The sequence below is a fragment of the Oncorhynchus keta genome, chromosome 24, assembly GCF_023373465.1.
Source record: "Oncorhynchus keta strain PuntledgeMale-10-30-2019 chromosome 24, Oket_V2, whole genome shotgun sequence".
Classification (NCBI taxonomy): Eukaryota; Metazoa; Chordata; class Actinopteri; order Salmoniformes; family Salmonidae; genus Oncorhynchus; species Oncorhynchus keta.
The window spans coordinates 32,486,727-32,499,563 of record NC_068444.1 but is presented as its reverse complement, the minus strand read 5'-3'; the positions used below and the strand labels follow the sequence as shown (position 1 = coordinate 32,499,563).

At 41.8% G+C, this 12,837-nt stretch overlaps 1 protein-coding gene across 4 annotated transcripts in view; it reads right to left on the bottom strand.

Moving 5' to 3' along the window:
• sap30bp (SAP30 binding protein) overlaps positions 1–6,746 on the bottom strand; it is a 43,895-nt gene extending 37,149 nt beyond the window's left edge. For all 4 annotated transcript variants that reach the window (XM_035734458.2, XM_035734459.2, XM_035734460.2 and 1 more), the window contains exon 1: positions 6,579–6,746. In XM_035734458.2, coding sequence (XP_035590351.1) covers positions 6,579–6,672 — 94 coding nt within the window. In that variant the 5' untranslated portion in view covers positions 6,673–6,746. The remainder of the gene's footprint in view (positions 1–6,578) is intronic.
• Between the last annotated feature and the right edge of the window lie 6,091 nt (positions 6,747–12,837).

The window sequence follows — 12,837 nt, the reverse complement described above, 5'->3', positions numbered from 1 at the left end:
TCCTCCCCCAGGTTTACACTGGTGTGACTACTCTCAAGGGGATGTGTTTGAAGGACATGGCTTTTTATCTCCCATTCTGCCGTAATGAAATTAGTCGTTACAGTAAGGTTAGAGCAACAGACCGCATTTCTGACAACTCACTCTCAAGTTATTTTGTGTAAAGTAGGTATTAATGTCTGGGCAAAATGTGTACAGGAAGGAATAGTGAAGTGCGGCTCGACCACTTTAAACATGTTTCTGAATCCCGCATTCTCTACCACAGAGAAGGGTCTCATATCTGTCGCTATGACTTTGGCTTTCACTGCATTGATATCTTTAGCCCTACCGGAGTCAGACGCATACTGTTGCTTGAAGGCTGTGGGGAGAAGTGGTTGCCGTTTCCTTTTTTCGCCTAGTCCCACCGATTGGCACTTTGGGGTGATGTTGGCGCAAATCAGTAGTCATGTTACTCGTATTACCACTCGAATAGGCTATCGGCAATGAACAGAGCCTACATGTAGATGTTATATCCACCACTAACAGGCTATCAGTAATGAACAGAGCCTACATGTAGATGTTATATCCACCACTAACAGGCTATCAGTAATGAACAGAGCCTACATGTAGATGTTATATCCACCACTAACAGGCTATCAGTAATGAACAGAGCCTACATGTAGATGTTATATCCACCACTAACAGGCTATCAGTAATGAACAGAGCCTACATGTAGATGTTATATCCACCACTAACAGGCTATCAGTAATGAACAGAGCCTACATGTAGATGTTATATCCACCACTAACAGGCTATCAGTAATGAACAGAGCCTACATGTAGATGTTATATCCACCACTAACAGGCTATCGGCAATGAACAGAGCCTACATGTAGATGTTATATCCACCACTAACAGGCTATCAGTAATGAACAGAGCCTACATGTAGATGTTTTATCCACCACTAACAGGCTATCAGTAATGAACAGAGCCTACATGTAGATGTTATATCCACCACTAACAGGCTATCAGTAATGAACAGAGCCTACATGTAGATGTTATATCCACCACTAACAGGCTATCAGTAATGAACAGAGCCTACATGTAGATGTTATATCCACCACTAACAGGCTATCTGTAATGAACAGAGCCTACGTGTAGATGTTATATCCACCACTAACAGGCTATCAGTAATGAACAGAGCCTACATGTAGATGTTATATCCACCACTAACAGGCTATCAGTAATGAACAGAGCCTACATGTAGATGTTATATCCACCACTAACAGGCTATCTGTAATGAACAGAGCCTACGTGTAGATGTTATATCCACCACTAACAGGCTATCAGTAATGAACAGAGCCTACATGTAGATGTTATATCCACCACTAACAGGCTATCTGTAATGAACAGAGCCTACATGTAGATGTTATATCCACCACTAACAGGCTATCTGTAATGAACAGAGCCAACACGTTGTTGATGTTTAATCCACCCCTCGTTGGCAATCCCATTATAGTTTACAGGGAAACAGAAATGTTCCCAGACCTGAATGATACTAGGGCGTCTTCTAGTTCTGGCTCACCAATGCATTCCATGTTGCTCCTTTGCTAACTGCTAATTCCTTCATAAGCTAATTACTGCTATGACGGTCTCCCAGCTCTGTTCTCGCTGGAGTAAAATAACCAATGAGCTACAGACAACTATAACAACTTTATTACTATGTGGATATTTTTCCCACGTCAATTTATACACCATTGGTTTACGCAATAATATATATTTTTTTACAATTATATTTTTTCCTAGCTATAATACGATTAATGTATTGTTCGGTTTGCAGTGCATACCGAACCATGCACCCTGTACCAAACAGTTCAAATAGGAATACACGTACCGTTTCAACCCTAATATATACACAAACATACACAGTACCAGTCAAAATTTGGAAACCTACTCATTCAAGGATTTTTCTTAATGTTGTACTATTTTCTACATTGTAGAATAATAGTAAGGACATCCAAACTATGAAATAACACATATGGAATCATGTAGTAACCAAAAAGTGTTAAACGAATAAAAATATATTTTATATAAGATTCTTCAAAATAGCCACCCTTTGCTTTGACAGCTTTGCACACTCTTGGCATTCTCTCTTCATGGGGTGGCCACCTGGAATGCCTTGTTATTAAAGCATCTGAGCGTATCAGTTGTGTTGTGACATGGTAGGGGTGGTATATAGAAGATACAAAAAACAAATGAGCATGCTTTGTAATGTTTCTCAAACAATAGATCAAATCAAATGTATTTATATAGCCCTTCGTACATCAGCTGATATCTCAAAGTGCTGTACAGAAACCCAGCCTAAAACCCCAAACAGCAAGCAATGCAGGTCTAGAAACACGGTGGCTAGGAAAAACTCTAGAAAGGCCAAAACCTAGGAAGACACCTAGAGAGGAACCAGGCTATGTGGGGTGACCAGGTAGATGTATTACTAGTAAGAAGTGATGCGGTAAATTGCTCAATTTTATAAAAATGTTTGTGACCCGAGAATTTAAACCAAAAAAATAAAATCAGATGAGAACATGTTCAGCTGCCCCTTTAAAGCCAACAGGTTACCGTATCTAAAAGGGCACTGGAGTCGTCAGTCAGTGTGCCGGGCTGTGAGATATGAGAATATGACTAGTAGCCAATGTGTCTTCGCAGAAGAATACACAGATATTGCAAAACAACCTAGCTTGCGAACAAAACAATGTCAATAGCCAAGAAACATGAGGACAAAGGATCACTTTAGTAGACTTGAGTAAATTAGACAACTTTTATATGCGCAGCGCTTCTAAACATTTCTTCACTTCAATCACAGTGCGCACAGCTCCACAGCCAGGTCGTGTTGATGAGAGAGGTGGGATATATTTAAGCAATTAGCCCTGGTATATTGGCCATATATCACAAACCCCCAAGGTTAGAGGTCGACCGATTAAATCTGCATGGCCGATTTCAAGTTTTCAAAACAATCGGTAATCGGCATTTTTGGACGCAGATTATGCCGATTACATTGCACTCCACGAGGAGACTGCGTGGCGGGCTGACCACCTGTTATGCGAGTGCAGCAAGGAGCCAAGGTAAGTTGCTAGCTAGCATTAAAATATTATCTTAACATAATCACTAGTTAAACTAGTAATATCATCAACCATGTGTAGTTATCTAGCTTGACCTGCGTTGCATTTAATCAATGCAGTGCCTGTTAATTTGTCACAGACTACTTTGCCAAACAGGTGATGATTTGACAAGTGCATTCGTGAAAAAAAGCACTGTCGTTGCATTAATGTAGCTAACCATAAACATCAATGCCTTTCTTAAAATCTATACACAAGTATATTTTATTAAACCTGCATATTTAGCTAATATTGCCTGCTTGCATTAATTTATTTTAACTAGGGAAATTGTGTCACTTCTCTAGCGTTCTGTGCAAGCAGAGTCAGGGTATATGCAGCAGTTTGGGCCACCTGGCTCGTTGTGAACTGTGTGATGACCATTTCTTCCTAACAAAGACTGCAATTAATTTGCCAGAATTTTACATAATTATGACAGAACATTGAATGTTGTGCAATTTAACAGCAATATTTAAGACTTAGGGATGCCACCCGTTCGATAAAATATGGAATGGTTCCGTATTTCACTGAAAGAATAAACTTTTTGTTTTCGAAATGATAGGTCATTAATCGGTCAAATCCGGAAACTAAGGCTTGTATTTCTGTGTGTTTATTATATTATAATTAAGTCTATGATTTGATATAGCAGTCTGACTGAGTGGTGGTAGGGAGCAGCAGGCTCGTAATCATTCATTCAAACAGCACATTCCTGCATTTGCCAGTAGCTCTTCAAGCAAGTTTATGACTTCAAGCCTATCAACTCCCGAGATTAGGCTGGCAATACTATAGTGCCTATAAGAACACCCAATATTCAAAGGTATATGAAATACAAATGGTATAGAGAGAAATAGTCCTATAATAACTACAACCTAAAACTTCTTACCTGGGAATATTGAAGACTCATGTTAAAAGGAACCACCAGATTTCATATATTCTCATGTTCTGAGCAAGGAACTTAAACGTTAGCTTTCTTACATGACACATATCGCACTTTTACTTTCTTCTCCAACACTGGTTTTGCATTATTTAAACCAAATTGAACATGTTTCATGATTTATTTGAGACAAAATAGATTTTATTTATGTATTATATTAAGTTAAAATAAAAGTGTTCATTCAGTATTGATGTAATTGTCATTATTACAAATATTAAAATAAATAAATAAACACAAATTAAATTTTAAAAAAAAACACAAAAAACGTCCGATTAATCGGTATCGGCTTTTGTTGGTCCTCCAATTATCGGTGTTGAAAAATCATAAATCGGTCGACCTCTACCAGAGGTGACTTATTGCTATTATAAACTGGTTACCAATGTAATTAGAGCAGTAAAAATAACTTGTCATACCCATGGTATACAGTCTAATATACCACAGATGTCAGCCAATCAGCATTCAGGGCTCTAACCACCTAGATACCAGTCAAAAGTTGACACACCTACTCTTTCAAGGGTTTTTCTTTATTTTTACTATTTTCTAAAATGTATTTTACCTTTATTTAACTAGGCAAGTCAGTTAAGAACTAATTATTATTTTCATTGACGGCCTAGGAACAGTGGGTTAACTGCCTGTTCAGAGGCAGAACGACAGATTTGTACCTTGTCAGCTCGGGGACTTGAACTTGCAACCTTTCGGTAACTAGTCCAACACTCTAACCACTAGGCTACCCTGGCGCCCCATAATAGTTAAGACATTAAAACTTTGAAATAAAACATGGAATCATGTAGTATTCACAAAAGTGTTGAATCAAAAATATATTTTATATTTGAGACTCTTCAAAGTAGCCACCCTTTGCCTTGACAGCCTTGCACACTCTTGGCATTCTCTCAACAAGCTTCACCTGGAATGCTTTTCCAACAGTCTTGAAGGTGTTCCCACAAATGCTGACCACTTGTTGGCTGCTTTTCCTTCACTTTGCGGTCCAACTCATCCCAAACTATCTCAATTGAGTTGATCACTCCACAGGTGATTGTGGAAGCCAGGTCATCTGATGCAGCACTCCATCACTGTCCTTCTTGGTCAAATAGCCCTTACACAGCCTGGAGTGTATTGGGTCATTGTCCTGTTGAAAAACAAATGATAGTCCCACAAAGCGCAAACCAGATGGGACGGTGTATTGCTGCAGAATGCTGTGGTAGCCATGCTCGTTAAGTGTGCCTTGAATTTTAAATAAATCACAGACAGTGTCACCAGCAAAGCACCCCCTCCTCCTCCATGCTTCACGGTGGGAACCACACATGCAGACTGGTCTAATGTCCATTGCTCATGTTTCTTGGCCCAAGCAAGTCTCTTCTTATTATTTGCGGTCCTCATGAGAGACAGTTTCATCATAGAGATGATTGTTTTGCGACTGCACTTAAAGAAACTTTCAAAGTACTTGACATTTTCCAAATTGACTGACCTTCATGGTTGGTAAAAAATCTGAGTGGCTGGTAGATTTCTTAATCCATCTGCCACAGTGGCTGGTGGACCAAAAACGTAGTTTCAAAGCCCTGTTGGTCAACCATGATTTGCCAGTGCTGTGATAAGATTGTCTGGCTAGCTTACACTGTTTTACAGGAATGATTACATAAATTGTTAAAACGTTACTGCCAATATGCCAACATTCCATTCAAACAATGCAGTCAATCCACAGCCATATACTTGCTGAAATCAGTTGATAAGACAAGTTGTAAATGCAACAAGTACTGATATTGTATCTCATAATAACACAGATCTCCAAGAAAATTAATTCGACATTCATGGTCTGTTTACATTAGTCGTAATTCAGAAAATGTGTATAAAACCCATATAAAATATTTTAGGTTCACATGCATTACTTGTATATTTCTGCATAAGTAAAATCAGGAGTATGCCTCTACTGTCATTAATTCCAATTAGACTGGTTTGGATTTCTCCCTGACCAATATGACTGCAATTTTACCCAATTCTTGAGCTATTAACGTCTACGTACGACATAGCCCTCTAGTAATTAAATAGGTTATCTATGGGTACAGTACGTTTCCGTAGTTTGTGATCTAGCAACAAGTGTGCAGTTAGAGTTCAGATCATAGAAACATAATTATATGTATATGATTCAGATACTACCGTAGACGGTGATGATGGCATCTTGACATGCCTCTACATCCACACAAAACTAGCTAACGTTAACCTTACGTTTTATAAAGTATATTCTGTACAGGCTCACACAACGCCATTTTCTAGATAACGATAATAATTCCGTGTTTGTTTACCGTGCTGGGGACAAAGTTAGTTAGAACAGTAACGTTAAAGTTAACACCTCAATATAGTATTTATCTTTAGCTAGCTAACGTTACTGTTACAAGCTAGCCAACAACATTGTTGAACTACACAAAGCGATTTCCGGTTACCCACTTTCGTCTCAGTTACAACAGATTTGGGGCCGAAATTCTCATTTCTATGCCATCAGTATCAGTAGTTAAGCAAAGTATCTACCTGTTTCTTCTACCTCTGGGTCGGAATCTGCCTCTGAATCGTCTCCATAATCCGCCAAAGAGGAGAGAAGTGCACTCTTTTTGCCGCTCGCCATTTCTCCACAGGTCGCATAACAAAGACGTCACTTTCAGCGTCGCTTTTGAAAAGGGTATGCGTATTCGTGTCTCTGGGAAATGTAGTCAGAGATATTAGAAAAAGGCGTAGTTACGAATCCCATTATGAAAATTCATGGCGTAATGTACGACGCTCCGCCAGGCAGTAGAGCTCTTTTTAGTTTCTCGGTAACACTGATTTAAATAGGATAATTTAGAAATGTGGAGCTAATGTTGTAAACCGTGATTGACCACACACTCCAGCACAGTAGGTGGCGGCATGCACTTTCAACGTTTGTTTGCAAACCAACATTATATCATAGAATAATGTTACATACGCCTCTTGGAGTAGGGAACACAACACCCTGCTACAACTCAACTCCCTGTGGAGTGAAAAAAAGGTATGTGATTGTAGGTGCGGGTAAGGTAGGAGAGGGGATTTTTAACTTGATCTTCCTTTGGTTCCGTCCAGCCCCTATTCCCCACCTTACCGTGCGAAGGAAGAATACATTCCCTGTAAACGGTAATATTCTCTGCCTCTGTCATCCTTACTCGCACCTACAATCACATGCCTTTTTTTTGCTCCGTGGGGAGTTGAGTTGGAGCAGGGTGTTGCATTCCCTCCACCAAGAGGCGTACATAACATAATTGGGGCTCATCCGGGATCATTAAACCCACAGGACTCCGCTGCTCTGAGCTCTTTGTGATTGAGGTGTGGTGGTAGGTTGTGAGTTTGGGTGACTTGTTTAGTTTACGTGTGTTCAGTAGGCTGCTGTGTACAAAATGGCTGCCTCAGCCGTCTCCAAGTTTATTGAACCGCCCTCTGTTGATCGGTTGGTGGGGTTGCATATAGTAGACCTTTGCACCATAGCTGACCATTATGGACTCTTTGTCCCCGAGAAAGCCCTAAAGGCTGAGCTTTTGGTGCTAGTCAGGGAGGGTTTAGTGAGGAAAAAAAAAATATTGTTGAAAGATGAGGAGAGGGAGGCTTCAGGAGAGAAGACGGGTAGACCTTCCAATGCCAAGTCGGAGGACGGCAAGGAGGAAGGGGTTGATCGGACCCCCTTTACATTGTCCCAATTCGACCCTTTATTTTCCGCGTCGGGTCGTTCAGACGGGACCGCTAGGCTAAAGGTGAGGCTGGCCGCTTGGAAATGGAGCAAAAAGATAAAGAGCATGTTAGACACGCGGATGGAGTGGAGTGGAGTTAAATTTAGAAATTAGGAAAATGGAAATAGAAGCCGACATGGAGGTGAGGATCTGACAACTGGAGCTAGACGCTGGCTCCAGTGCGACTCCACAGCCTGCCCATCATCAAGCCCACTTCGATGTACGTTTTTTTTTTAATGCTTTAGTCCCTCCAATTCGGGAGTCGGAAATTGATTCCTATTTCTCTGCGTTTGAACATGTGGCCGCTGCGTTGCATTGGCGACTCAAGGTTTGGCATCTCCTGTTGCAATGTATATTGACTGGGAAAGCCCAGGGAGTAGTAGCCGCTCTCTCCCTGGAAGACCGTTTACAGTACGATATAGTTAAAACAACCGTGTTGCGGGCTTATGAGTTGGTGCCTGAAGCTTATAGGCAGCACTTCAGGAACCACAAAAAACCCTCACCTTACTTTTGATGAGTTTGCTAGGGACAAAGAGTCTCTGTTGAATCGCTAGTGTTCAGCCAGCAAATCTAACACCTTTGCTGATATTCAGGAGTTGATGCTGTCAGGGGATTTAAAAGAAACCTGCCTGATAGAATTGTAGTTCATTTAAATGAACAGAAAGTGGCGACATTGGCCCAGGCAGCAGTGTTGGCAGATGAGTACGCTTTGACGCACAAAACTGTCTTTGGTATGCCTTGTTTTGAAGGCCTAACGATTACGTCATCAGTGCCACGTTCGGGTCGCTTTTCCTCTGACGACCCTAAGCCTTTGCACGAAATCCGTGAATGTTTTTAATGTCACCAAAAGGGTCAAGTGATTGCGGACTGCCAGGTTTAGAAAAATAAACCGAAACAGTTCCTGTCACCATCCCCTAAATTAAAATGCGTGGGTTTAGTCCAGTCTTTGCCTCGGCCGTTGGACCTACTTATTGATTCAACATTTGGGAAACCGGATCCTTTCTATGCTCCGTTTATCTCTGCCGGTTGTGTTTCCTTAACTGGAGAACAAGTGGATCAAAAGCCAGTCAGTAATTGTTACTGATGCTTTACCCTCGTCCCCTGAAATATATTGTGGCTCGCATGTCATATTACAGGGTATAGAGACAAAAAACGTATCTGTACCATTACACTAGGTCCACTTAGGGTCAGACTTGGTATCAGGACGTTTCCGTGTTGGTGTAGTGTCTACACTGCCAGTAAAAGGAGTCACATTGGTACTAGGGAACGATATCGCTGTTGGTAAATTGACTCGTGTGTTAGAAGTAATAGACAACCCAAAAATCAAAACTGCAGATGATAAATTGGTTCAAGCATTTCCCCATGTTTTTCGTGCTTGTGTGTTAATGAGGGCACAATCTCACAAGCTGGGAGATGTGGTGGATTTGTCTAGTTCCATTTTTGAGAATGTTGAGGTAGAAGACAATGCACCGAGTATTCCTTCTGCAAGGCCGACGGTTTTTACCCCCGTAAAAACTAAGGCAGGGGAAAGCGAAATTGCGCTCCAATTACCTGACTTTCTTTTGTCTGTCACCCTCGAGAAGGTGATTCAATGTCAAAAGGGAGACACCAGTCTTCGCAAGTGTTTTGCTTTGGTAATTTCCATTGAGGAAGCTAAAACTAGGGAGACCGCCTACTTTATGAAAGCAGGAGTTTTGATGCGTAAATGGGCAGCTCATAACAGTTAGTGACTGGAGTGAAGTGTTTCAAGTGGTTGTTCCTACATCATTCCAACAGCATGTGCTGTCACTCGCCCATGACCAGGCGTGGTCTGGACATTTGGGGATCACGAAGACTTATAACCGAGTCCTTCGACATGTTTTCTCGACAGGTTTGAAGTCTAACCATGTCCAATTTTGTAAAACATTTCATGTATGTCAGCTCACTGGGAAAGCGAATCAAACAGTTCCTTGTGTGCTGCTTTGCCTGATTCCTGTGGTGGGGGAACCGTTTGAACGAGTGATAATCAACTATTGTGTAGGTTTGTTACCAAACACCAGGTCAGGTAACCAGTTCTTACTAACAATAATGTGCAGTGCTACTCGATACCCAGAGGCTATCCCTCTCCATACTATAACGGCTAAGACTGTGGTGAAGGCACAAGTGAAGTTTTTTCTCTACGTTTGGACTCCCTAAAGTAATCCAAACTGATCAGGGAACCAACTTTATGTCAAAACTATTCTCAAATGTGTTAAAGACGCTGTGTATTTCCCATCAGATCTCCAGTCCGTATCATCCAGAGAGTAAGGAGCCCTCGAACGCTGGCATCAGACACTAAAGGCGATGCTACGCACGTATTGCATGGATACCAGTACCGATTGGGATGAGGGGTTGTCCCATTTGCTATCAGGGAAACAATACAAGAGTCCTTAGGGTTCCGCCCTGCTGACCTTGTGTTTGGACACACCCCACGGGGACCGCTAAAAGTTTTGAAGGAGCATATACTATCTCCTACACCCAGTAGCACCCCTAAAATTGTGTTGGATTATGTCAGTAAGATGCGGGAGAGATGCACGCCGCATGTGCTTTAGCCCAAAAGTCTCTCTCCTCATCTCAAAACACATGAATTTACATCATGACAAAGAGGCCGTTGGCCGTTCTTTTGCACCAGGGGATCAAGTTTTAGTTTTGTTGCCAATCCCCTCATCTCTGTCGGCACGTTTTTTTCTGGGCCATATCTTGTGGAAAAGAAACTCAGTGACACCAATTATGTGATAAAGACCCCAGATCGTAGGCATTCTTCCCGAGTGTGTCATGTTAACATGCTGAAAGCATATTATATGCGTGACTCTCCAGACAGCTCCTCAGGTAAGCCGGTCCAGCCCGCTGTCTCCAGTGTGGCTGCGGTGGTGCTGAAGCCTGGCTGGGACATAGATGATGATAAGGAGGACGGGTTGGAGTTACGCCATACGTTACAGCAGCGTCAACGCTTATGTAATTCGGAGATGCTGAAAAAGTTACCCTCTCAAATGGAACATTTGGATAACAATCAAACTAATGATCTTATCCTATTGATAAATAGTTTTCTCAATGTGTTTCAGGACGTTCCAAGTCACACGTCCATCTTGGAACATGACGTGGATTTGGGGAACGCTGCTCCTATACGTCAGCATCCGTACCAGGTTAACACTAAGAAAAGGGAGGTAATGAAATGGGAGGTAGCTTATTTATTACAGAATGACATGGAAAAACCCAGTAACCACTCCTGGAGTTCCCCGTGTATTCTTGTTCCTAAGCCTGACGGTATGTCCCGCTGACATACAGACTATCGTCGCGTAAATGCAGTTACAAAGTCTGATTCTTTTCCTCTACCTCGCTTAGATGACTGCATTGATAGAATTGGCTCTGCTGCTTACGTTAGTCAATTAGATATGCTAAAAGGTTATTGGCAGGTGCCTCTGACCTCTCGAGCTTCTGACATCCCGGCTTTCGTGACGCCTGATAACTTTGTACAATAGACTATGATGCCCTTAGGAATGTGTAATGCACCTGCTACTTTTCAGCGCCTAGTGTGCTGCGGAAGTGCCAAATTGTACTGCTTACCTTGATGATGTGGTGATTCATTTGTCTACTTGGTCTGAACATCTCGCCACCTTGAAAAATGTGTTTCAGCAGTTAGAGAATGCTTCTTTGACCCTCAATTTTGCCAAGTGTGAGTTTGGGAAGGCTACTGTGACTTACTTAGGGAAGCAGGTGGGACGAGGTCAAGTGCGCCCAATAACTGGCAAAGTGGAAGCAATTGTTGCTTTTCCTGCTCCCACGACTCGCCACCAGTTGCACAGATTCCTGGGGATGGTAGGGTACTATCGTACGTTCTGTAAGATTTTTTCAACGGTAGCTCCCCTTACATCTCTGCTTAGTCCCAAAGTACCATTTGAGTGGTCCCAGGAATGTAACTATGCTTTTAAGTCTGCCAAAGCGCTACTTTGTAGTGCCTCAGTGCTTGCCGCCCCCAACTTTGACAAACCTTTTAAGTTGGCGGTAGACGCTTGTATAGTGGGGGCGGGTGCGGTTCTTTTGCAGGAAGATGAAAAGGGAGTGGATTGGCCCATCAGTTTCTTCTCCCATAAGTTCAACTCGTGTCAGTCAAAGTACTCCACCATTGAACAAGAGACACTGGCTTTATTGCTAGCCTTACAGTTTTTTGAGGTATATGTGGGCTCCAGTACATTGCCTGTACTGGTCTTCACTGACCATACTCCTTTAGTGTTTCTAAAGCAAATGTACAATCAGAACCGCCACCTTATGTGGTGGGCTCTGATTGTACAAGGATACAATATACAGATTCACTGTGTGAAGGGTTCGGTGAACGTGGTCGCCGATGGTCTCTCACGAGTTTAGTAACTGGGGATGTGTGTTGGTTTAGTTGTTGCAAAATGGGAGTTTGCAAGTTTTGGGGTGGGCGTGTTGTGTTCCCCAGTTTCTGTGTTGTGGGTTTGTATGTGTGTGTATTTCAGGAAATGGCTTCCTGGATTCCAAAGCAGCTGATTTGGAATCCAGGAAGCCATTTCCTGAAATACACACACACATACAAACCCACAACACAGAAACTCGGGAACATAAGAAGAAGAAGAAGGTGAAGATGATAACAACGCTCCACCCAGCAAACTGTTGAACAATCGCGTTCACGTTGTAATGCTGTGTCACGCGATTGCAAAACTAATCGTCACACAATCCCTTCTAAAAGTCAGGTTATGTGTCAAGAAACCTTCCTATTTTCCTAGAAAGTTAGTAATGTCACGATTTCTAAGCTATACGAAATATATATATGTATTTTTTTTTTACCTTTATTTAACTAGGAAAGTCAGGTGAGAACAAATTATTATTTGCAATGACGGCCTATTACAGAGTACAAGTTAATTATCTCAAATCCTGGAAAAGATTTGTAATGTTGACCTTGTTCACACAATTCTTGATCATGTTGTTTTCTTTTGTGCTAGTGCCCAATTGACTCCCATTAGGCAGGTTTCCATTGACCCAGGTTTATTCTACAAAATGCAATGTCGGCAAAAACAACA